Consider the following 22723-nt stretch of genomic DNA (forward strand, 5'->3'; position numbering starts at 1 on the left):
CGCTGAGGATTGTTCCTTGGGAGAACCTGCCTTCACGGGACAACAGAGGCACAAGCCCGTGACTCCGGCCCCTGCTGCCCAGCCGGGCAGGGACCAACACACAGGGCCGCCGGCACCGCTACCAACGCGGGACCGTAAGGACGCGCCGCCGCCGGAGCCGCCGTCACCCCTTAAGGCGCCCGTCAACGACCTCTCGCGAGAGCGGGGCGCGGCAGAGCGGCGGTTACGGCCGTTGCGGCGCGTGCGCGGCCGGGTGAGGCGGCGGGCAGCAACGGCGGGCAGCGGGGCCCTTCAGCCTGTCGCGGCCCAGGGTTTTCCCGTTGGGCTCCGGCGGGCGTTTTGCGGCGGTGCCTCGGAGGCCGGGATCACGGCGGTACAGCCGCCTCGCCGGGATGCCCTGTCCCGCCGCTCGGGCGGCAGGGCGAGACGGGGAGAGCCCTGCCGTCGGGGAGGAAGGCAGCTCAGTAAGTCCCCTCAGCGCCTGCGCCTCGTCTGAGGTGGTCCCAGATGGTGGGGAAATCGGCCGTAATTCATTAGAAGCAATTGCTTCTTATCCTCGTAAGAAAATCCGCGAGCAGCCCCAGTGACAAACCGTTTCTGCAGGCACCCGAAATGCATCGCAGAGCACACTTAAATTAAGCGTAATAAAGTAAATTTTGGGACCTTGCGGTATATCACACTACCCAAATCCCTGCCCTGAGAACTCATCCCTGGCACTGTCATAGAATGAAAGAATCTTCATGGTTGGAAAGGACCTTTGAGATCATCGAGTCCAAGCATACACGCAAAAAAAACCCCAAACCCCTACAGTCTTTGGCATTAGAGCATGCCCTGAAGTGCCAAATCTAGACATTTCTTAAATACCTCTAGAGATGGTGACTCTACCATCTCCCTGGGCAGGCTGTTCCAGTGCCTGACAACTCTTTCAGTAAAGTAATTCTTCCTAATATCCGATCTAAACCTCCCCTGCCGCAACTTCAGACCCCTCTGGTCCTGTCATTATTCACCTCCATGTTAGTGAGAGCAGTGCGGCTCTTCATGAGCAAGCAAAGTAGAATCTTCTACCTTCTCTAATTTATGATTTTATCTGTGCTTTGGTTTGTGAACTGTTTTTGTTTCTTGACCTGTAAAAATCAAGCTCCTGATGAGCTACCGGACTAGCAGATGTTTAGAAGCCCCGTATTATATTTGCAAACGTGATGAATGTAAATAGCAGTAAATAAAGCTAAGAGTATTTTTACCAGCTGTGAAATGTGTTTGATGTTGTAAACGTTTATTCATATTTCAGGAAGGAAATTTGGGGTTTAATTGAATATAATGTTAATGTAAGGGGACTAGATTGAAAACTCAAGAAATAAATGTAATATATTAAGCACAATGAAGGGGACAAGCACGGTTGTCTCAGTGGCGCCTTGCCAATGTGCTTCAAATTTAACCCAGGGTAGTTGGTTGCTTTTCATGGGCCACATACACTTTGGCTGCAGAGTGGTGCTTTTTTAATTTTTGCCTCAAGTTCCTCACCTCCCTATCCTAGCCCTTATTGCTTTGGGATAATTGTAGCATTTATCTAGGCTGCCACCAGAAGGGCTGTCCTAGCTGTTGGTTTGCTCCTCCTGCTCTTATATCAGTAGGCTTGTTTGATAAGTGGGATCAGAGGCCTGCTGAAAACCGAACATTTTTTTCTTATACCAGTTTTCTGCTCTAGCTTTTCACGCGACAGTAAGAATACTAGAACTGCACAAGAGGGGCAGTGAGGAAGCAAAGGAGGGCAAGTGAAAGAACGTCTACTTTGAGTGGTGGCCTGGAATAATTGCAGATTTGGCCTCATTCTTACTCAGGCCATAAAGTAAACCAAAACAGAGGCAGCTCTTCTCTCTAAAAATAAACAAAAGTAGCTGTCCTACTGTGGACTTTCAATTTTATTCTAGTACTTTAATACTTTTTTTTAGGATGAAGACCCCCCTAACTCATTTGTGACAGAAGCCAGTGAGCAGTGTGCTGTTCTTACAGGTTAGGACCCTTTCAGTTATTACCCTACAACTTCCCTGTAAGACCACAGGGTGGAAAACTAAGGGGAAAGTATTAGTCCTCACACAACTGTCAAGCTCTAAACCAAATTGGAGTTAGATCTAGTGACATTTTATGGTTTTTGACCTAGATAAGTAGATTTATCTAGGTAAGTAGACTCAGTCCTATCTTGCAGTGTGCCTTTGATCACCAGTTACAGATTTGGCATTTGTAGCCAGGTATCTATTAGAGTTTAAAAATGGGTTCAGCAGTTTTGTTTTTAATTCTTTTCACATATGATGTCATCTACACTTGAAACCAGATCCTTCCAGTAAAGCTCTTTTGCTTATTATTTTGTTTGTGAGAAGTAAGTCTTGAAACCAGGTCTAAAGCTCATTATAATTTTTTTATGGTAAAATAAGTCTTACAGGTGCTTGTATCTGATTCAGACCCAAAAGAAATACAAAAAAATAATTTCCCACGAAACCAAACTCCTATCTTTTGGCCTGCTCTAAGCAGATAGTAGGAAGGACAGTGAATGCTTCGAAAGGGGATCTTTTCATGTCTATGACAAAGAGAAGTCATTTTCTCAGGGCAGTGCTGTGGTCAATGCACAGTACCGGCAGTCTCAGTCACCCAATTACGAGATTTTTTTCAAAGCCTTTTCTCTGCCTGTCATGTTTTCATTCAAGTGGCTTCTCATAACTTTGAAGAACTCTGTGCTGACAAGCAAAGACTCCCCACCCCCATCCTCCAGATGTCTCTGTTGCTTTACAAAATTCATGATAGCATCAGATTGTTACCTCTCCTGTCATGCTAGCCAGTACTATCTCGTTGTTGCATACACTCTGTGTGATAAGTTTTGTAGGAATAAGCTTTGTTTGGTATTTATATAGCATTGCACAGCACTGAGTTTGACTCACACATTAAGACCGTAAGCCCTACCGTAACACACTAGTAATAAAAGCAGTAATAATAAAAGGTGCTAACATTTTTTATAGGAACCCAAATAAGCTATTCCCTACTGTATTTGAATACTTGATGTGCTTTGTGGTTTCATTAATTAACTCTTTATTCAACACTACTTTTAAATTTAGTGTGATTTATAGGATGGAGCATTAAATTTACATTTCGGTGGGATGTAATTTTATTGCGCCATGCTTAGTTATATTGATTTCGCGTAGATAATCTCTGCAGCCTGTTACCAATCTGAAGAGCAAGGGTGACTGATGTGATGGTTCTTTCACTTTCTTATAGATTCCGTTTGTGCTCATCTTTTTCCAAGGGCAAAACAGATTCTATTATCATCTGACTTGGAGACAGTGGTACCCCATCCTCAGGAGCCTCAGAATCTGGATGACTCGTCACCTGCCAGTCAGTTTTCCCTGGTGTACTGGCCACACCAATGTGAAGTCATCAGGGACAGAATTGAGCACATTGGTAAGTTATTGTGTTATGCTTAAAATCTTGTGTATGGACAAAGAGGAAGCATACCTTATATATAAATAAAGCCATTAATTTATTGTTAGTATAAGTGAAATCTTAAGAGACAAATCATTATTATTCCAGATGTAAATGCTACAGAAAAAGAAAAAATAATAATGCAGTTAAATTTGTTATACGTATGCTTTATTCACACCTGTTTCCTGGCTTCCTCTTCCACGACTCCTATAGGTCTTAAGGTCAGTGGTTTCATTGCAGAGGTTTCATTCTGGTAGAGGGGAGGGGTGGTTTGTTGCAAATTGTCAGCGTTTGGAGTCCTTTGCTGGGAGAAATGTTTGTATTGATGATTTCTTCTTCCCCATGCTAAGATCCAGGTAACTCTGGGGTCATTGTCATATGTTTGTTAGCTTACTCATACACCTTTCTCCTTCATCATCAGACTGCAGATTCATGTTAAATCTGAATTTACCATATACAGTGTTCTTTCCATGTGTTAGATATGACTTCCTTCTTCTCTTTGTTACCTCTAAAATGAGTTTTGTCCCACTCTATGTCTGCATTTCTACACAGAACAACTCCTTGCTACTGCAGTCTGTATAACCCTGTGGTTGTACCACACGAAGATAAACAAAAATAAAACAAATTAGCTGTACATACCTGGTCAATTAGAGAAATTGCTGTCACAGCTAAATTAAGTGAAACAAAGATGCAGGCAGATAAAGTAGAGTTCAGACACAGCAAGCCTGACAAGCCTCAGTCCTGAGGTCTTGCAAATTCAATACAAATGTCATGTCCTGTTACTAGCAGTGTCAGTGCTATATTTCGTGGCTATATGGTTAAATATGTATGCCAGCTAATAACTGCTTTTATGCAGTCTGTACAAAAGTAATACTGCAAAACTATTATGAGATAGTGAAGACTATCAGTCCTGTGCTTTATAGATACAACCAATTGCAATTTGGAAGTAATCAGTAGAAATCACAATTGCACAGAGATGGGACTGAGACATCTATGGCCTTATTCTGTTACCTTTGAAAATAGATCCCTGTATCTTGAATGGAATGGGTTAGGACTGCTGTGAGTGTTACAGAAAGGAGAGGCTGACTGTCAGAATGAATTGATGTTCAACAGATCTTTGACATGCTAGGCAGATGTCGTGTGAGTTACATGGAGCCGCTGCATTGTAGCCATGCAGCATCTGTGTGGTCAGCAATCAGTAACTTCACTCTGTAGTTGGAGCATCTGTTTTCCTAATGGTACCAGTGCTGTCTAATGTTCACCATTGTCATCCTCACTGATAGTAAGCAAGCTGTACAGGGAACAGAGGTAAGCTTGAACAGCAAAAGTTAGTCCCTGCATAGGTTGATATGTATTTTTATTTGGAGCTACAGTGAAGATTCGTTCACGCATCCAAAAAATTAGGTTCAAAAGGGGGCTTCCCTATTTCTTTATTTGCAACTGGTGTAAATAGGATGAACTGCTTTTCAGTCTGTCCTTCATATTATAAAGACTCTAATACAATTTTCCTTCTTGTACTCCTTCTGTGTATCTCTTTATTTTCAGATTGGATACCCACTACCCCTGAGCCACTGTACACTCCAACAGGTTTGGAGGTGATGCCGCCATACCAAACTCCTGACAAAGGCACTGTGATTTATCTAGGAGAAGAAGGTGGGAACACCTTGAGAAATCTTGCTGTCAGCTATAGGTAGATGAAGCACTTGCTTTGATCTCCTTTATAAGCCTAATTCAAAGCCTGATTAAATCAATATGATTTTCTATTGTGAAAATTGTTGTGAAAATACGAGTGGAGAAAGATAACAGCCAAAAGAGAAAGTGATAAAAGATGAGAGCTGTGTAACTGCAGAATCAACACTAAAGTCTGTGTTGGGAGAAGATTTTATTTTGCTTGCTCTAGTGGTTTTGCCAAGAATAAGAAACAAAATCTGGCCAGATTGGACCAGTGCTTAATTATAGGCTTCTAAGTCTCACAAGGATTAATTGGACAGAATTGAAGGGAGTTAGTTGCCTAATTCCACCATTACCAGTTGATTATTAGAGTTATTTATTCTTTCCTGTGTGTGCTAAGTTGATCCAGTTTCCTTGGATGAACTTGGAACTTCTGTCAGTTGATGATTTTGGTCTTGGGCTACTTTTACATAGATAAGAAAGATGATAATAATTTTGCAATCCTTAGTGTAACTAAATGTGGCCACAAAATTTTCAGAAGCACAAAACTGAAAGGGTGCTGACGTCGTTATTGAGGTCAATACAGTTGGTAAAAGCTTGCAATATACTGAAAAGCACTTTTTGACATCATGTTTATTTAGAAATTAGCTACTTCCGCAGTACGGGTATATTATCTCTCAATAGTAGGTTGTTATATTTGGTGGTGAAGAAAACTGGTAACTGCTGTGTGACGAGGAAGGAATTTCTGTCCTCTGCAAATGGACCTACTAACTTATTGCAAGGGATAAGAGGAATGATGCTCCCGAGGAATGATGTTGTGCAGGCGGTTACAGGCAGTTAGCAATTCCCGGGCTAGCAAACATCAAGCAGCAGCAGAGCACTTGCCCTCGCTGTGAAGACACTGTATCTAAACATATGGATAGTAATAGACAGTATATGTTGACTACAGGGTGAGTTTCTAAGTGACTGTAATTGTATGTTCACTGCCTTGAGTGTGCCGCTTTGCCTCCTAGCCTTGGGTTTGGCTGGTAGCAGGACCTGCAGAGAACTTCAGAGCCCTGAGCCTTTACTTCCCTTTCCCTGCTTGCACCAGGGAGAGTAGACTCCTTGTGTGAACTGGGCTGCTGGGCACTGCAGCCAGCTGGGGAGCAGGAGGGAAGAGAAAGAGAACTTTGGAGCCCCATCTCCTCCTTTCTGTTCCTGGAAGAGAAACCTCCAGCTTGCTAGCTTTGCCATCTAAGGTTTATAGAAAGAAATATAATTTTTGAAACCCTAAAATCCTCCTTGCAGATAAGCTCTGTAGCGGAGGACAGGCATCTGCACTTATGCAGATTTATCCTGAGTGCCACACTTTGGCATGTAATGCCTTATCACGTCCTGTGGGAGAGAGCAGTGGCACTCTCCAGATTCCCACTGAATTTGAATTTGGATTCAGCAGCAGCAGCTGGGAGTTACTGCCTGTCTGGGCACTAACTGCTGCTGAGTTTCTACAGGCCTTCCTAAAATCGGATTTCGGAGAGAAAAATACAATCCAATGGTGACTCCCATGCAGAAACATCTCAGATACTATTCGTGCATTTTGTTCGGTAGCATTTGACTGATACAGATGTTTCCAGAAACAGTTTTGCTGGATTAACTACTTATACATTTTTCTTCCTTAACGTTAAGGAAGGGCATGAAGAGGAAGAGAAGGACAGAGAAACTGTGAATGGCATTTCAGCTAAACAGAAAGTAATTAATCAAGTGGGTATCACAGCTAGCAAAGCTAACAGCCTTTCTCTAATGAAAGCCCCTATGAGTCTGTAGTAGCTTCAATCATGAAGAACCATACACTGAATATGGCATCTTTTGCTTATGGCAACAGTGATTTAAGGAATGAAAAAATGAATTATAGGAATCTTGGTTTTACTTAACTTCCCTGAGTAGTACTCAGAGCTTTAGTAACACTACAGGAGAGAATAAGACAGGCTGCTGCAGAATAAATCTCTAGCACAGCCCCAGTCAAGCAAGGACAGACACAACCCTGATCTGAACAGGGGCTGCTGTGCAGCTCTAACCCTGCTGTATGGTACAGGGTCAGTCTCCCTAATTGTCAGGGTAGTAAGGAGGCAGTCTCTCCTCAGGAGGACCGAGCAATAAGGCAATAGAAGCAAGAATACAGGAGCTGAGAATACAACAGCTTGGTGATCAGTGTCTGGCCACCAGATTCTTTATTTTGCTAGTCAGAAAGTTATGTAATGGAGAATTTCACTTCTGGCAGATAAGGCAGCCAATTCAATATCAACAGTGTGAAACCACAGTCTCACAGAACGTAGTTTCAGCCTGGAATACCTGCAGTTTTCACTGGTCCTCCTTTTCCCTTAGCTGGCCCTAACCCAAGCATCAGAACGCAGCTTGTGCTGCCAGCATTGGCTGGAGTCACCAGCACAGCTACAAATCTGCAGCAGGATTTTGGGGCTCCCAGCTTTCAGCAGGAGAGACATGTCCTCTGTCTCTATTTCGTGGGTACAGTTTAGAGACGACAGGAAGTTTTGATTGCCCTGTTTTTTCCATGCGTTTGTTACCATATTGACACCAATACAGAGAAAGAAAATAAATGTTAAGAATAATTCTTGCCTTGGTTCTGTAAAGGGAGGATCTTTGACTGTTAAAATTATGCCAAGAATATTCTGGAACCTAGACAGCTTCCCAACCAAATAAGTAAATTCTTGCTGATGGCAAATCTGTAAGTTCTGGTCTTTACTGAAGATTGTATTAAAAACTTCAGTTATGCCTCTGTGAGCCTCTCATCTGAGGAAAAAGCAGCAGAGAGCAAAAGGAGGTATGGGCTTAGACCGCATGCTAAATGTGGTGTGAAAACATCATTTGCGATATAAAAGTAATTGCTGCTGGGTCTGGGCATCATCTTTTTTACTTCTAGAGTAGAATAATTGAATACAGAGATTTAAAAACAAACAAAGTTGTCAGCTACATATGATTTCTGAGTAGAGAAGTTGCCCATTTGACTGGTGAAAAGACCTGGGGGAGCTGAGTCCTAGAGTCTTTCCACCTAACTCAGTTACTTTGCCTAAGTACAGAGTATGAACTGCTCTTTGCTCATGCAGAGAGACACAGGCACCTCCAAGACAGAGTCAGCTCTTAAGCTGGCTGAAATTCATAAGGCTAAGTGGGAATGGGCAGCAAAATCTTTGTATCTTTTTTTTTACGCTTACCTAAGATATGCTTTGAAGTTCAGGTCCATGCAGTTGTCTGTTTCTAGAAGGAATTTTCAGAAAGATGCAGGTATTCCCTAAAATGACTCAGACTGAAAGACATCTGTTCTACTCCTTCCCCTAGCTAACAAAACCTCCTGCTTTATGTATTCCCGAGTAAGAGGTCTCTGCCCCTTGAAGCAGATCCTCCGCCAGAAAGAGGACAACACACTGATCTTTGAAGCACGGTTTGAGAGTGGAAATCTGCAGAAGGTAGTCAAAGTGTAAGTTTCTAATCTTTTTTTCTTTTATGAAGATGTAGTTATTATCAGAGTTGTTATTATCAGCAGCCTGCTATCAGTTTCTGAGCAGGATGTCTTACTCCGGGTTTTTAATTTGTTTTACGTTAGTTGAATAAGCTTCAAAAGTAGTTTCAGGTAACCTTCACATGAAATGGTCTGATAACCGTTCCATAGCACTGAACGTTTTCTATGGGTGATAATCACCCACACAAACTCAACACCTTTTCTTAAGCAGCTCCTTTTAAAGCATAGTGTGGAGAACATTTTTAGAAGTCCTAGTTATTATTAAAAGTCCCAATGAAGACAGAAGTTGCATTATTGACATGCTTGGTGTGATTAGGCATCTTTTCCTGGCAGCTGTGTGGACTTTGATTTATGACAGTGTAAATCGGATTTGCACCTGATTCACTGTAGGGTGCTTTTTCACAGCAGACAGCGTTATTTGACACTGCATCATGCTACAGTGCTAACCAGCATCACCCCTCTTTGCCTTCTTTCTGCCTACTAGCAATGAATTTGAGTACCAGCTGACCCTGCGCACCGACCTCTACACAAGCAGACACACGCAGTGGTACTACTTCCAAGTAAGCAACATGCAGGCAGGGATGCCGTATCGCTTCACTATTGTCAACTTTACCAATCATAACAGCCTATATAAACGTGGTTTGCGGCCACTGTTGTACTCAGAAGCCGATGCTAAGAAACACAAGGTTGGCTGGCGAAGGACTGGAAATGAAATCAAGTATTACAAAAACAATGCAGGCCAAGGTGGACATCAGTATTTCTCACTCACTTGGACGTTCCAGTTCCCTCATGACCTAGACACCTGCTACTTTGCCCACTGCTATCCTTACACCTACTCCAACCTGCAGGAGTACCTGGTGGCCATCTCTAAAGATCCAGTGAAGTCCACATTCTGCAAGATTCACATCTTGTGCCATTCACTGGCAGGAAACATAGTGTATGTTTTAACTATCACCAACCCCCCTGAAAGTGGCAAGGGCACCGAGAGAAAGGCTGTGATACTAACTGCCAGGGTGCATCCAGGAGAAACTAACAGTTCCTGGATAATGAAGGGCTTTCTGGATTACATTCTTGGCGATTCAGGCACAGCTCGACTGCTACGGGACAATTTTGTCTTCAAAGTGGTACCCATGCTGAATCCAGATGGTGTGATTGTGGGAAATCACCGCTGTTCTTTAACAGGTCAAGACTTGAACCGCAAATACAGATCTAATGGGAAGAAATGTTATCCTTCCATATGGTATACCCGAAACATGGTCAAAAGGTAACCTTGTTTTCTTTACCTTTGTAATAGATGATTTTCCTTTCCACTGTCCCTTGTTAGTGTGACTTCTCTGTCACTTGTGTTTTGGTGTTGTTTACATCTTTGCCCTGTACCCAAGCCTTTCTGACTGTTTTGTTTACATTCAGTTCATTTCATAGTGGGTTATTTTTTTCCTCGGCATTGTGCAGGTTTTACTTTAATATCCTTTTTCCATTCCTGGTAATAAATTATGTCTCCAAAGTAAAAGTATTTTCATCAAAACATTTTCAGCATATTTCTCCCCCCTATCCTCTGCCAAAATCTACTTATCAAATTCCTTATTTCTCTCATTTTCTTCTTTTCTGGCATACAACCACATCCCAGAATGAAGTTATGTTCAAAATAGATCCCAGATGTCCATTTGACAGCAAAGATTGCCAAGTTTGCTGTATGTTTTGCTACAAATACATTTGATTTCTTATGCAGACTTCCAGTCACATAGACATTGGATATAAAACTAAGTGTTCAGGTATTAAACTAAACCTTCAACTAGTAAACTAAATCCGTCTGGTTTAACTTCTGTCACAAATTAATACAAACAAGACTATTGTGCAAAAAGCCACTGTCAGAATTAGTACATGTGATGTTTTTCATCTTGTTAACAGCCTGTTTTAAATAAGATCTGTGCTCTTTCAAATTAGTGTTTTGTCATGTAGATCCCTACCTCTCCTTTTCCATGAGAGTTCCTCTCTCTGCCTTACTGTATGGAGACAGCCTGCACTTGCGAGTGCCCTGTAATTAGTATTAAGTATGTCTGCTCTAGTGCTACTGACCTTCGGGCTCATATTCAGTTACTTTCAGTTGAGACAGATACATTTATTACTGCTTCCTTCTTAGTTCCACTGTGGATTTCCAGTTCCTGCCCAGTGTAAACCCCCAAGTGACAAGCTGTGGTACTATCGCATCTTCCCTGTAGAGCTCTGCTTCCACACAAATTTGGCCTTGGGGGTGGGTGTGGATTGCTAAACCCCAATGTGTCTACCTGCAAATTTTCTTTAAAAAGTTAGTTAAGCAATAATACATTGCAGAATCATGGCACATCATACAAATTGATGTCTCCAGGAAATAATATTTACTGTCGTTTATGCCTCGGTCTCGTAATTGTACAGCATGTATTATTCAACACATGTACAATAGTGAAAGAGCAGCAGGTAAGAATAGCAGGTTTTAGCTGTACAACATGCTTGTATACACATTACAGGGCTGGACGTATATAACTGAGTCTGACAATTAGAACATACATATGGACAAAGGCTGATGGTGCATACACTCATTTCTTATTTCTTTGCAATGACAAGTGTTTTATTCTGAAGGCAACTGAGCAATTTGGCTCTAATTTAGCACACTCAAGGTTTAACTCAGAGCTCAGAATGTGTAACTTGTATTGATTTCATGCTTTTTTGGTTATACATGAGCTTCAGTGTAACATACTAACTCAGAGTTATTTCTGAGGTGGAGAAAAACCCCACACTTTCAATAAAGTATTCTATGTCGTTCTGTATTACAGAGTGATGGGGGAACGTGATGTTTTTCTGTATTGTGACATCCATGGTCACAACGGGAAAAAAAATGTCTTCATGTATGGTTGTGAGAGAAAGCAACAAGCAAAATCACCATACATGCATCCACGTGTCTTCCCACTCTTGCTAAGCAAGAGCTGCCCAGATAAGGTAAGCAAATGTCTGGCTAGAAACTTACTGGCCTAAAAATTCAAGCACCATCTGGGATCCCTAATTTTTTGTTAAGGTATCACATTTACTAAAAGACTGCACTTCACCCGGTAAAATAATCTTTAATTGGTTAAAACTAGAAATGGTAGGAATATGAAATTTTAACTCCTTTGAAATTCCAGCACTCCAAATGTATCATGATGAATTGGGACAAAAAGTTAGCATTTTTTAAAGATTTTTTTAAAGAATGAAAAAAACATCAAAGTAACATTGTTTTAACAATGTCAAAAACTAATATTAAGTATTTTGTTCTCATGTGTTAAATGCAGCTTTAAAATACATTGTAGAATTAAAAACAAGTAAGCAAATAAGAAATTAAAGATGAAAAATTTTTCTTCAGATTGAATCGTTTTGAAAACTTCTGTTGAAAATTGTGTCAAAGTCACCATGTTTGTGTAAGATATTTCAATTAGGAAAAAAAAAAGTTTAGTAGGAAACGTTGGCTTTTAAAATATGTCATTTTCCAGCAAAATCTGACTGCAGTAAGCTGCTTTTGAACCAGAAAGGTTGCAAAGGCTCAGGAATAAAACAACACACAAACTAACCTACTAGATGTCATTGTATCCTTGTAGCTAATGCAGTTTTCATCAGATATCAGTGATAAGTTGGTTGTGAGCTCCAGATCGGTTACATCAAATTGTTGGTCTCTTAGCTTATGAGAGAAGAGCTATGCCAACTTTTTAGTCAATACTGTTGGTATTAGCATGTTGGTATGTAGCAGGATTTGGGGTAACTCAGCTGGTCAGCTGTCTGTATAGGATTGTTTAGAAACAGTAAGTACAGCCACATAAAAAATTCTTTGCAGACATCTTAGAAATCCTCAAAGTAAAATAAACTTTTAATCAAAGAGCTATTTTTTCACCTACATCTCCATTATACCAGTAATAACAGTGAGCTCCTGTTTACTTCAAAGGCTAATGCTGTACCTATCTTTTAAGTTCTCATTCACAGACTGCCATTTCAGAGTACGAAAGAGCAAAGAAGGCACAGGTCGAGTGGTAATGTGGAAGATGGGCATCAACAACAGCTACACTTTGGAAGCCTCTATCTGTGGCTCTAAGTTAGGTGAGACAATTCCCTGTAGCTATTTAGTAGGAAACATCAAACAAGACTTTTACTGTTTTTTCATGGAGAATGGTAGCTTCAGCTACCATCCCCTTGTTGGTCTTCTGTCTGATGATTTAAGGTAAGAGTTGGAAAAAACACTAGGGCATTCAACTAGCAACCTTTCAGGCCACCACTAGCATTATTGCATATGTATCATGAAACAACACCATTAGTGGATGGCAAATTAAAAGCCATAACTAAAGTCAGTTGCATTTTTAGGAGATTTTGTAATAGGGAATCAGTTAACTATGCATTATAGTTAATCCCCTCTGAGTGGATAGATTTGTTCATATAGGCAGAATAATCATCTGTAATATCATCTATATAAAACTCCGGCAGTCATAGACCTGTCTGTCATCTGTCAGTGAAAGATACGTGAGTTTGCAGTCAGACACCATCCTGAAATAACACAGATACCTAGCAGTCAGCAGGATGACTGATATTTTCATTTCTGTCTTGCTGCTATTGATGCTGCAGGCTGCAGACAGAGCACCCATTTCGATATGAAAGACTTGGAGTCAATAGGACAGCATTTCTGTGATGCTCTCTTGGACTACTGTGTTCATAACGAGGTAAGGAAGGTCCGCCCTAGGCCTTTTCTCCTGCCTCAGTTCATCCTGCTGTGACAAAACATAATACCCTATAGGGTTATAGCAATAATAAATTTGATGATGGCTTTCTTTAAGCAGTAAACTAAATTTGAGCATGTTTGGGACTGAACATGGTTTTGGCCACATAAGAGCCTGTGTGTCTACACCTGCCAATATCTATAAACGCCAGTACACATTGCAGAACTACTAGTTAAGTGGAGCTTCACTAGGTCCTGTTCTGTAATTTCTGTGCTGAAACATAGGCAAAGACATCTTTCATGCAGTGAAATTGTATGAATTGCATTCATGCATCTTTCATCCAAAGAATTAAAGCACTTTTTCTGGTTGTATACTAGCAGCAAAACACGTCAGAGGGATACTGTTACTGTGTAAAGAAAGTAACAAAAGTTTATCAAATTAATTTAAAAGAATAGAACACCACAATTCCTGCAAGAAGTTTCTTACTTTTGTTCTTTTCATTATTGTGTGCATTTTCCCATGTGGATCTACTTCAGTGAATAACTAAGGTTATTAGATCAAAAGACTTACCAAAATGTCTGTTGTTGTTCTTGATGGAAGTACTTAAAGCCATTTGAAAAAGGTGAATAGGAAGGAATATCACAGGTACAGTAGAGTTTTTGACAGAAATTCATGCTGAAGCCGTACGTACCCCTCAACAGCACTTTGATGATGTTCCGCCTAGAAAACTACATGGCTCTCAGCTGTAAAATAGGAGCACTGTTATTGTTGCCTAGAGAAAGCAAACTGTCGTTTGGAAAGAAGAAGTCACATTAATATTTTGATGGGTAATTTTATTTTTATGAATATAAACATTATAATGCTGGCTGCTTTATTAATGCTTTCATTGGTTCAGTAGGTAGACCAATGCTTCGCAAGCTTTTTGCATTTTATGCCAATCTTTCAGAAGCCCTGACATTGGAAAAACAGAGCAGTGGCAATTAATACTACTGAGAAAGCCTGGCTCTCCAGGTTCCCAGACTAAAAATAAACAAGCCAAACTGAGTAGGAAGTGAAGTCCCTTGTCAATATGATATGTTTGTGTCCAGGTTCATAAATATTTGCTGAACAGAACGGCATAAGGAATTCAGTCTTGAGCAGCTTGCTTATATGTGTTCCTTCTGGCATTGTGATTATCATGTTTATTTGCAACTCTCTTTTTTTCATAGCTATAATACTCCCTCATGAATCAAAATGGTTACATACTATATTCTGTGCAGAAAAAAATCAAAACACCAGGAAAACATTTTCACAGCAGTGCTAAGAACGGAAGTCATGAAAGCAAAAGTGTGATTGTTTTTCATCCCAGTAGAAACATGTTGTGCTCTTTTTCTGACCAGAGATTGATATATGACAACATTCAACCACTGTAACTTTGGACAAACAGTTTTGTCACCAAAGCTGCTGACATAGAATGACCATTGTTCTTTATTATCTATTTCATCCATGAATGAATTATCAACATCAACAAGTCTGGGGCAGGAAAAAATGGTAAAATTATGTTTCATGAATATATTACTTGATGCACTTAGATCTTTCTGCCATGGAATATGCCTTGGAGCTGGAGGGTATACCAGCTCTTCTCAGTCTCCAAAACTACTAACACCTCACTCCCTCAGCTGGACCTGTTCCACTTCCAGTTTTATTGAACAAGATTTTTCCCAACTCCATCAGACATTTTCTGTTGTGTTTTCCAGCCCAATAGAGAGCTGTGAAGAGAAGAGAAAGGGAAAGGTCACAGGAAACAGGCAGTAAATTTTTTAATTAACTCTGAGATCATTACCAAGCCCCAGCTCAGAAATACTTGTGCTGACAATGTTTGTAAACCTGCATCATGCCCCTTGCTACCATTCGGAGTGCGTGATTTGATACTCAGCATTAGCTGGCCTAGAAACTACCATGGGATTGTTTATTAAAAGGTCTTTGTAGAATTATCCATTATTGCTATTCAGCGTCCTACATAACTTATTTAGAAAATGCGAGCTTCATTGTAGTTGACAAACACGTAAAAATCCTAGATGAAAACAGTAGAGTCTAATGTTATGTTCCTACTTTCATGAAAAGGAATTTAACTTAAATATTTTTTGTAATGCTGAGCACCCAACAGCTTGCAAAGTGAACACAAGTTTCTGAGTTTTCTGAGCTTTTGAAAATCAGTCCAAATACTAAATGCCTAGCTTGCTTTCTGCTTAAAAAAGAAAAAAAAAAAGAAAAAGAATATTTACATGTTAACTGTTTTCCCACTAGTTATTGAACCCTTACCAAGCTTCCCCTATCCCAACCTAGTGTACACTCTTTGAACAAGCCATGAAGTGCCTGATCATAAAGATCATAATACCTTTTTGTCATTCAGTCTTTTAGAACTTACTAATAATTAATTAATGTTTCTGTTTTGTTTCACAGACTCAAGGTGTTGAAACTCAACATAAGATATTTCAGGTACCTGACCCAGTAAAAAAAGGTAAACATTATATGTTTGTTTAATTCTTAAAATCCCAATAAGCCTTTTTTTCCCCTATAATCTCAAACCTCAGTAAAGAGTATGTCCCGAAAAGATAAGGGCAGAGTTCTTTGGCTGGGATTTCACTCAGTCTCAGCATTTGAAAGAGTTCTTTTTTCTTTAGTTTAAACTGTCTTCATCACATTATCACACTCTGTTTTACTGATTGGGAATGGACTCAGAAAAACTGAACCCAAGGCGAATTCCAGAGAGATGAAAAAATACTTGTTCCTATTGGCAGTAGGGTACACACATTTGTAATGTGCTTGTTTTGTCCAGAGAGACTAGAGGAGAAAACATTCATTGAAGACAAACAAGGCAGCCCAAATCCTATGGAAAACTGGGATCAGCCAGAACTTACTTGTTTCGGTACAGACAAAATGAAAGAAGCAAATGTGGAGGCTAAGGAAACAGAACTGGAGGACTTGAGTCATTGCAAGCATGAGGAAATCTGGGAAAGATTTGGGTTTCAAAGTGAACAAGTAGCTCAACATGAGTTATCTTCATACTGTGCCACAAGGACAAATACAGGTTTTGCCTATGTGAAAATAGAAAGAGGTAAAAGCTATCTTGACTTTTTTGTAGAACTTTTCTGAGAGTGATACTGAATTACTTTGACTATTTCTGGTGTCATCATTATTTTAAAGATTTTTTTAAAAAGAAGAGTGCAAAAGAGAACCCCTCAAAGTATGTGAGAACTGGAGACAATCTCATGTTGTGACAAGTGAGAGAGTTGAGTCACTTTATGATGAAATGAGATTTTATGGGATGAAAATTGTCTTCTAAAATATAAAGATGTTCTTCAGTAGAGTAGACTTTCAGACGTTTATCATGGACCTTACCCAGTAGTTTCCTGCCTCACCATACCCTGCAGGTGAGGTATTTGCAGTGCAGCACACAGCCAGCTGCAGCTAACCTGGTCCATGGCTGGCTGGTAAGATGCTTCTGCCAGGCCACAGGAGCTTGGGCTGCAGCAGTGATTTTGCCATTTGAGGAGACGTCATCTTCAGCTGCCATCAGTGCCAGGGCCATGCCTGTCACAGGAGCTGGTGTGCTGGAGACCCATGTTTTGAAAAAGAAGATATATCAGCCACCTGGAGTATAGAGGGAGAGATTAAGTTAACAGTGACTCACCCTCTGCCAGCCTCTATGTCCAGGGACAAATCATTACAGCTGTAATTGGCTTCTGTGGGACAGGCAGTCCGGTTAAGTACAGTTTAGGTACGGTACAGTTAAGTACATTTAAGTGTTATGACTGATGAGGGCTTGCCTGAGATAGAGATCAATAAACAATTAATTTTTAAATTGTTTTGCAGTGTTGGGTGACTTGAAAGCTCTTTTTTCCCCAGCTGCAGCTGTTCATTCCTAGCTGTTGTGTACCATACCCAAGGGTAAACACGTAACAGATCAAGTTCTAGGCTTTCCTGGAATTGACGTTGCTTAGAGGAAGGAAAAAAAAAAAACAAAAAAAAACCAAAACAAACACAAAACAAATCCTGGCTCTTAATATTTTGTTACTGTGACTTTTAGATCCAGACTTGAGTACTACCTCACAGCCTGTAAAACACTTTATATACCCTTTTTCTCCTTCCTGCTGCTTTTCCAGAGATGTCTTATCATCAGGGGGTGTAGTGAAGGCAGGTGCTATACATGTATCTGAGAGGAAGCAATTTTTCGCCCAAAGGTTGCTGTCATTCGGGTACTATCATCTCACCTGCGCTGGACCCCTGTTCAGCTGCTGCCCGAATGCAGTGGCACCACCGCTCTGGAGGCTGCCACACTACTTACAGCTTCCCTGGGTGCTGGCACTGCTCAGACCCCAGGGCACGTTGTTCTTACACAGCCAGCCACCCTGCAGTAAGCACTAGCAACATCAGCAGCTCATGAACACATATCGCCTGTCAAGCTCTTCTTCTCTCCCACTCCCATCCATGCTGCTTGAGCAGTGGAGCTCAACAGAGTACTTCCACTCTGGACATGTCTGCTATCACTCTAGGCCGGCATCATTTGAATGTCAAACACTTGCTTTCCTTGGAGCAGATGCTACGATTGAGAACATGTCCTTCAACAGAGGTGCCTTTGGCAACTTCACTTCTTGATTTACAGTTTTATGCATAGTGGAACAGTTTCAGTGGGAGCTACGTAGAGTGTCTTTAGCCCAAAATAGCCTTTATTAGGCAGTAGATGAAGAAGGGGAAATGAGCACGTGAGTTGGAATCTGCTCTGTATGATGAAAGTCTTAATCCCCACAACTAGTCACCTGAGTAAATGCTTTGATGTCCAGTGATGTCTGCTTACAGTAAGTAACTGTATCAGTCTCAGTCAGTTATGGAGTCTGAACTGGCCAAGACAAATTGTGTTGATTTTTTTCTAAGAGATCTGATACGCACTTTCAATATGTTTTTTCTACTTTTTACAGTAAAATTGCCAATTGCAGCCTCTGCCAAACAAGTAGGAGGGGATTTCAGGTAGGTTGCTATTATATTTTACAGGTTTCTAGCATTTTTCACAAAGCAGGAATGAGAGAATGATCTCAGTCTGATTTCTCTACAAATCCACTCCCGTCCTTTTTATGCTCCTCTGACATTGTGCTTCATTGTTTTTCATTCATAAACTAGACAGCTGTCCTTGGCCACTTCATCCCATGGTTGAGACTGCAGTGGAAGGTGATACTAGAGAAGCAGAGAATTCTCTTTCCTCCATCTCATCTGAAGCACCAGACACAATTCATCAGCACATAACTGAATCTCCTTTCCCCAGCCTTGCTGGACTCACTGGCACACAGGCAGCGATGTCGTGCTTTGCTGGAGAAAGGGATGATTGCTGCTGCCTTGGCAGGGAGGGAGAAGATAGGGCCATGCAGCTGCTAAGAAGCAGAGCAGAGGTGTGAAAATAAAGGCCAAGCCAGGCTAGGTGGCACAGACTGTCTGTTTTGACATTTACTAGTTTTAGTGTGGTTGGATATCTTGAAATCACAATATTGTCATGGTGCTGGTGCATAGCTCATTACTACTGCATTCCCTTCACTTCTAGGTCCTGGTGCTTTGGTGATGAGCAATGAAGGTCGTAAACACAGATGTGTAAGACCCCGTGGCAGTAACACTGATGATCAATATTGATTACTTTCATAAGTACCTACCTACTGATAGCATAAAATATTCTGTGTCTTGCTGAGAGTACACATGGCTATTGTTGGGTAACAGCAAAGTGGAGTTAGCTAGCTAGTTAGATTGCAGCAGATCCTGCCACAAACACCTTATGAAATAATACATATTAATTTGTTCACCCTAAATGATTTCAAGGACTCTTGCTTTGCACCTTACAGGTCAGACTTTGCTACACAAACTTAAAAATTTTAGGCTTTCCCCTGATAAAAGATGAAAGAAATATCTTTAGTGTCTGTCTTTGCTTCTGTGATGGGTACTTCTGGCTGACTCAGAAGGGATAGTGGTATGGTGACTACATGATATTGGCAATAGCGTGTGTAAGATAATGTGATGGCATTGGGGTTCTTTGTAGTTTGAAATCCAGTAAATTACTGCTTTTTTTTTTTCTTTTTTCTCATATGATTATTAAGAAATGCTTCAGACTAAAGTAGCAGGAATTTTACCTGCAAGGATTTTCTAATCTGCATGGTTATCCAGTCACGAATTTTTGTGGAGATAAATTATTTTCTGACCTGACCTCTGTGTTTTTAGCTCTGAGAGTCTCACCCATGATGGTAAAGGCAATCAAGAAAAGCCATCTGTGTCACAGGAGGCAGGAAAAAGTGTGTGCCATGATATGATCCCATCCACAAGAGAAAATTTCTGTTCATCCAGCTTTAATCTGGTCTCCCAGAAGATGAAGAAACACAATCGCGAAAGTGTCTCCAAGTCTGCAGAGAAGACATTTCAATATTTAAAAGGTTTCTCAGTTATTGTTCTATTTGAAATACACCAAAAAACAGGATTTAGTTCTGTTTGGTGGGTTTCTTGGTCTAACCATCTCAAGGTACTGGAAGACATAAGATAGATGGTAGCAGTACATTAGCAGTGCTGGAAAACTCCTACCTGTTCAGCAGCAGCTCATGCACCGTGGCAGATACCAGAACTGGTGTCATGGAGCTTCCCAGCTGAGATGTTAGAGGTCCAGAAGCTCATTAGCTTCTTTGTGAACAGCCCAGGGAAAAGAGCTTGGAAAATCTCGACCTAATGGCAAAGGATAATGCCTCTAACCCTGCACTGTCCTTCTGTGGTTACTGGTGGGAGAGGCTCTAGCCATCGGTTCATGGCTTTTCATATCAGTGTGTCATAAAGGGTCTAATTCTGTGAAATGTTGGAATTAGCCTTTCGGGGGGAGAGGGGACAATAGAATATCGTATCGCTGGAGCAATAAAACCAGGTCCTGTGCCTATGGTGAAGTTTCCACATTTTAGTACAAGATTTTGAATCATGCTGTGGCTCTCCTTCAGTAAAGGAAATGTTTCTGCCTTGATACCACAGTTTCTTGTGAAGGAAACCACGGCCCTGTACTTTTTTAGTAAGTAGTAACTCCATAGTAGTTGATATGGATTTGTTTTTTCCTCCTTTTTGGCTCAGGTCATGATCATAGTACAAAGAACAATTCAAAACAGGAAGAAAGGAAAATGAAGGAGAGGCTCCCCTCAAAAAGCACAAGGCCCAAGAAAACCAGGACAGCAAGCCAAGATGTAAATTTTGGGAAGAGCAAATCCTGCCAGGCACAAGACACACCACAGTTCTCTGTGCCATAACTGCCTGAAACAAAGAAAAGACAACATGCTGCACAATACCCGGGTATATTTTGGAGCCCCAGTTCTTCAGCCAATGAAGGCACATGAAAGTGTCACGTATCTGATTTGCTTAAACAATTCCCAAGACTTTGGTTATGAATTATGACTCTACCAGCGAGGGAGATAGATACCTGCAGAAATCAAAATTCTTCTTGCTCTTTTTTTTTTTCTGAAAAAATAGTTCACACACATTGGCTAATGTACACATGGAGTTTCTCTCACCACATAAAGAAGTATCCCAAATTCTAAACCAGTTTAGTAGGGAGTCTCTCCTGAATATAAAGTATCATTTGTCTTAAACAACATATACTGGATTTGTGAGGCAGACTCCACCTCCAGAAAGAGGTCTGTGAAGAGCTAAGGCCAGCAACCTCGTCATGACACCTATAGAAGATAAGCATAGAGTTTCATTTCACTGAGATTTATTTATTTTGTCAGCAGATTGCAGATGAGAAAAAAAATAGTCATTTTATGATTTCTTCTGAATAAAAGTGATTTCTAAACAATGTAGAAAAATATGAAGTCGAATCCAGCCTCTCTTCTCATCAGTCGAAGTACTCCCACAGGAATCCCTGAAGTCTGGTACAATGGGGCAGTACTAGCTATAGCTGAGAAGGTTTCTGATTAACTAGAGGGAATTGAGTTTTGCTGTGGAGATTCCCTCAGGAATGAGGACCAGGGTCAAGTCCAACTTCTGGGAAGCAAGTGTAGTAGCTTACTTTTAAAACAGTAGGCTAATATAAGCAAAACACTTTTGAAAGTCCCAGCTTATCTCATGCTTGTGATTGTTAATAATTGCTGACAGTGTTGCTGTGCGGGCTTTAACTGCACCACAAGACCTGCAGAGCAGTTCGTTCCACTGTAAAGCCATCTGAACCTCTCCTTAGTGCACACAAGAAATTACATTTCTATTTCAGGAAGCAGTTCCAGGAAGAAAGGTTTGCACAGGAATTTAGCAGAAGCTGGCTTCTGGGAAGTGCTCTCCTTTCCCACACACACCAGGCTCCAGCAGCCCAAACACTCCATCCAATCTCTCCTACCTCCAGGCATATCTGTGTAGAAGCCCTGCTTTCTTTCTCTTCTCCCTTCCCATTCTTTCTCCATGAGACATGTTGATGATCATCCCGCCGCTTACTCCACCCCACACCCATCACACCTATCCTTCCCAACTGCACCATCATCAGATAGACTGAGCATCTGAAGCCAAAAGAGCAGCCAGGGAACACCTGTAAAATGTCCCTAGGAAGGAGATCAGCAGGGCATATTGCATCCTGCCCAGCCTTCAGGCACAATCTTCCGTGCCCAAACGCCTGGAAGGAGAAGGCAGAGGAATTACTTGCCAGAGAGGCAGACAAAGATGTGAAGGAGGCCTCCAGAATAAGGTCAGTGGTACCAAGGGCAAGTCTTGAGCCAGAGGCTAACTGTACCTCTCCCTGCTGACAGCCTTGTCATCCCAGCAGGCACTACAAGCGGCAGAGAGTGAGACCCTGCAGGGGAGGAGACACAAGGCTCTTCAGGAAACACTGAGGAGCGCTTCTGCCATAGGTGCACATTCAGGCAACCAGCTCTGGCCAGGAAGATGCCTCACTCCGAAAGTAACATTCCCAAACGATGTATTTATTGCTCAGAGCAGAGCAGAGAAGGACAGAGAGATAGAGGTTTGTACAAAGGCGAAAGCCAGGATGTGTCACACCATCTGTCACACTCATGAAGGCTGAAGCGTAGGATATGGGAAGGGGATCAGACACTTATTTAGGAAGACAGTGGCTCGAGGGAGAAGTGCTGTGGCATGATGGAGCAGACCCATTGTGGCAGTCATCCTGATTGCCCCAGCAAGCAGGACCCCAATACGAAGTGAGGATGATTGTGAAGGAGCTGCTTGTGACTCCTGCCTGTGGTAGCAAAATGGCAACCTTCCCTGCAGTGCTGAGGTCAGCTATGGAGTTGGCTGATCACCAGACTCAAGTCAGGCACCTATTTCCTTCCTGAATGACAGAAAAGTGAGTTGCGTGAGGCGAAACTGAGCC

At 41.4% G+C, this 22723-nt stretch overlaps 1 protein-coding gene across 2 annotated transcripts; it reads left to right on the forward strand.

The window, feature by feature from the left end:
- The first annotated feature begins 263 nt into the window (after positions 1 to 263).
- Positions 264 to 21212, forward strand: AGBL3 (AGBL carboxypeptidase 3). 2 transcript variants are annotated; one of them, XM_054205198.1, is made up of 13 exons: positions 264 to 464; positions 1950 to 2010; positions 3265 to 3447; positions 5014 to 5121; positions 8476 to 8614; positions 9141 to 9920; positions 11467 to 11629; positions 12628 to 12754; positions 13274 to 13368; positions 15808 to 15865; positions 18324 to 18372; positions 19603 to 19811; positions 20485 to 21212. In XM_054205198.1, the coding sequence occupies exons 1-13, from the start codon at positions 393 to 395 to the stop codon at positions 20655 to 20657; spliced, it is 2217 nt and encodes a 738-aa protein (XP_054061173.1). In that variant the 5' UTR covers positions 264 to 392; the 3' UTR covers positions 20658 to 21212. The 2 variants fall into 2 exon arrangements, with proteins under 2 accessions (XP_054061173.1, XP_054061180.1); XM_054205205.1 differs by lacking the exon at positions 19603 to 19811 and having other exon boundaries at positions 20485 to 20592.
- The last annotated feature ends 1511 nt before the right edge of the window (positions 21213 to 22723 follow it).

The sequence above is a fragment of the Rissa tridactyla genome, chromosome 1 (genome assembly GCF_028500815.1).
Source record: "Rissa tridactyla isolate bRisTri1 chromosome 1, bRisTri1.patW.cur.20221130, whole genome shotgun sequence".
In the NCBI taxonomy this organism is placed as follows: Eukaryota; Metazoa; Chordata; class Aves; order Charadriiformes; family Laridae; genus Rissa; species Rissa tridactyla.

What these genes read in the sequence shown, in the direction of transcription:
- AGBL3 (XM_054205198.1), top strand. Translation starts at nt 393, where the DNA reads ATGCCCTGTCCCGCCGCTCGGGCGGCAGGGCGAGACGGGGAGAGCCCT. An exon ending in GATTTATCTAGGAGAAGAAG is followed by an intron (nt 5,122 to 8,475) that starts GTGGGAACACCT and finishes TCCTTCCCCTAG; the next exon opens with CTAACAAAACCTCCTGCTTT. An exon ending in ACTACTGTGTTCATAACGAG is followed by an intron (nt 13,369 to 15,807) that starts GTAAGGAAGGTC and finishes TTTGTTTCACAG; the next exon opens with ACTCAAGGTGTTGAAACTCA.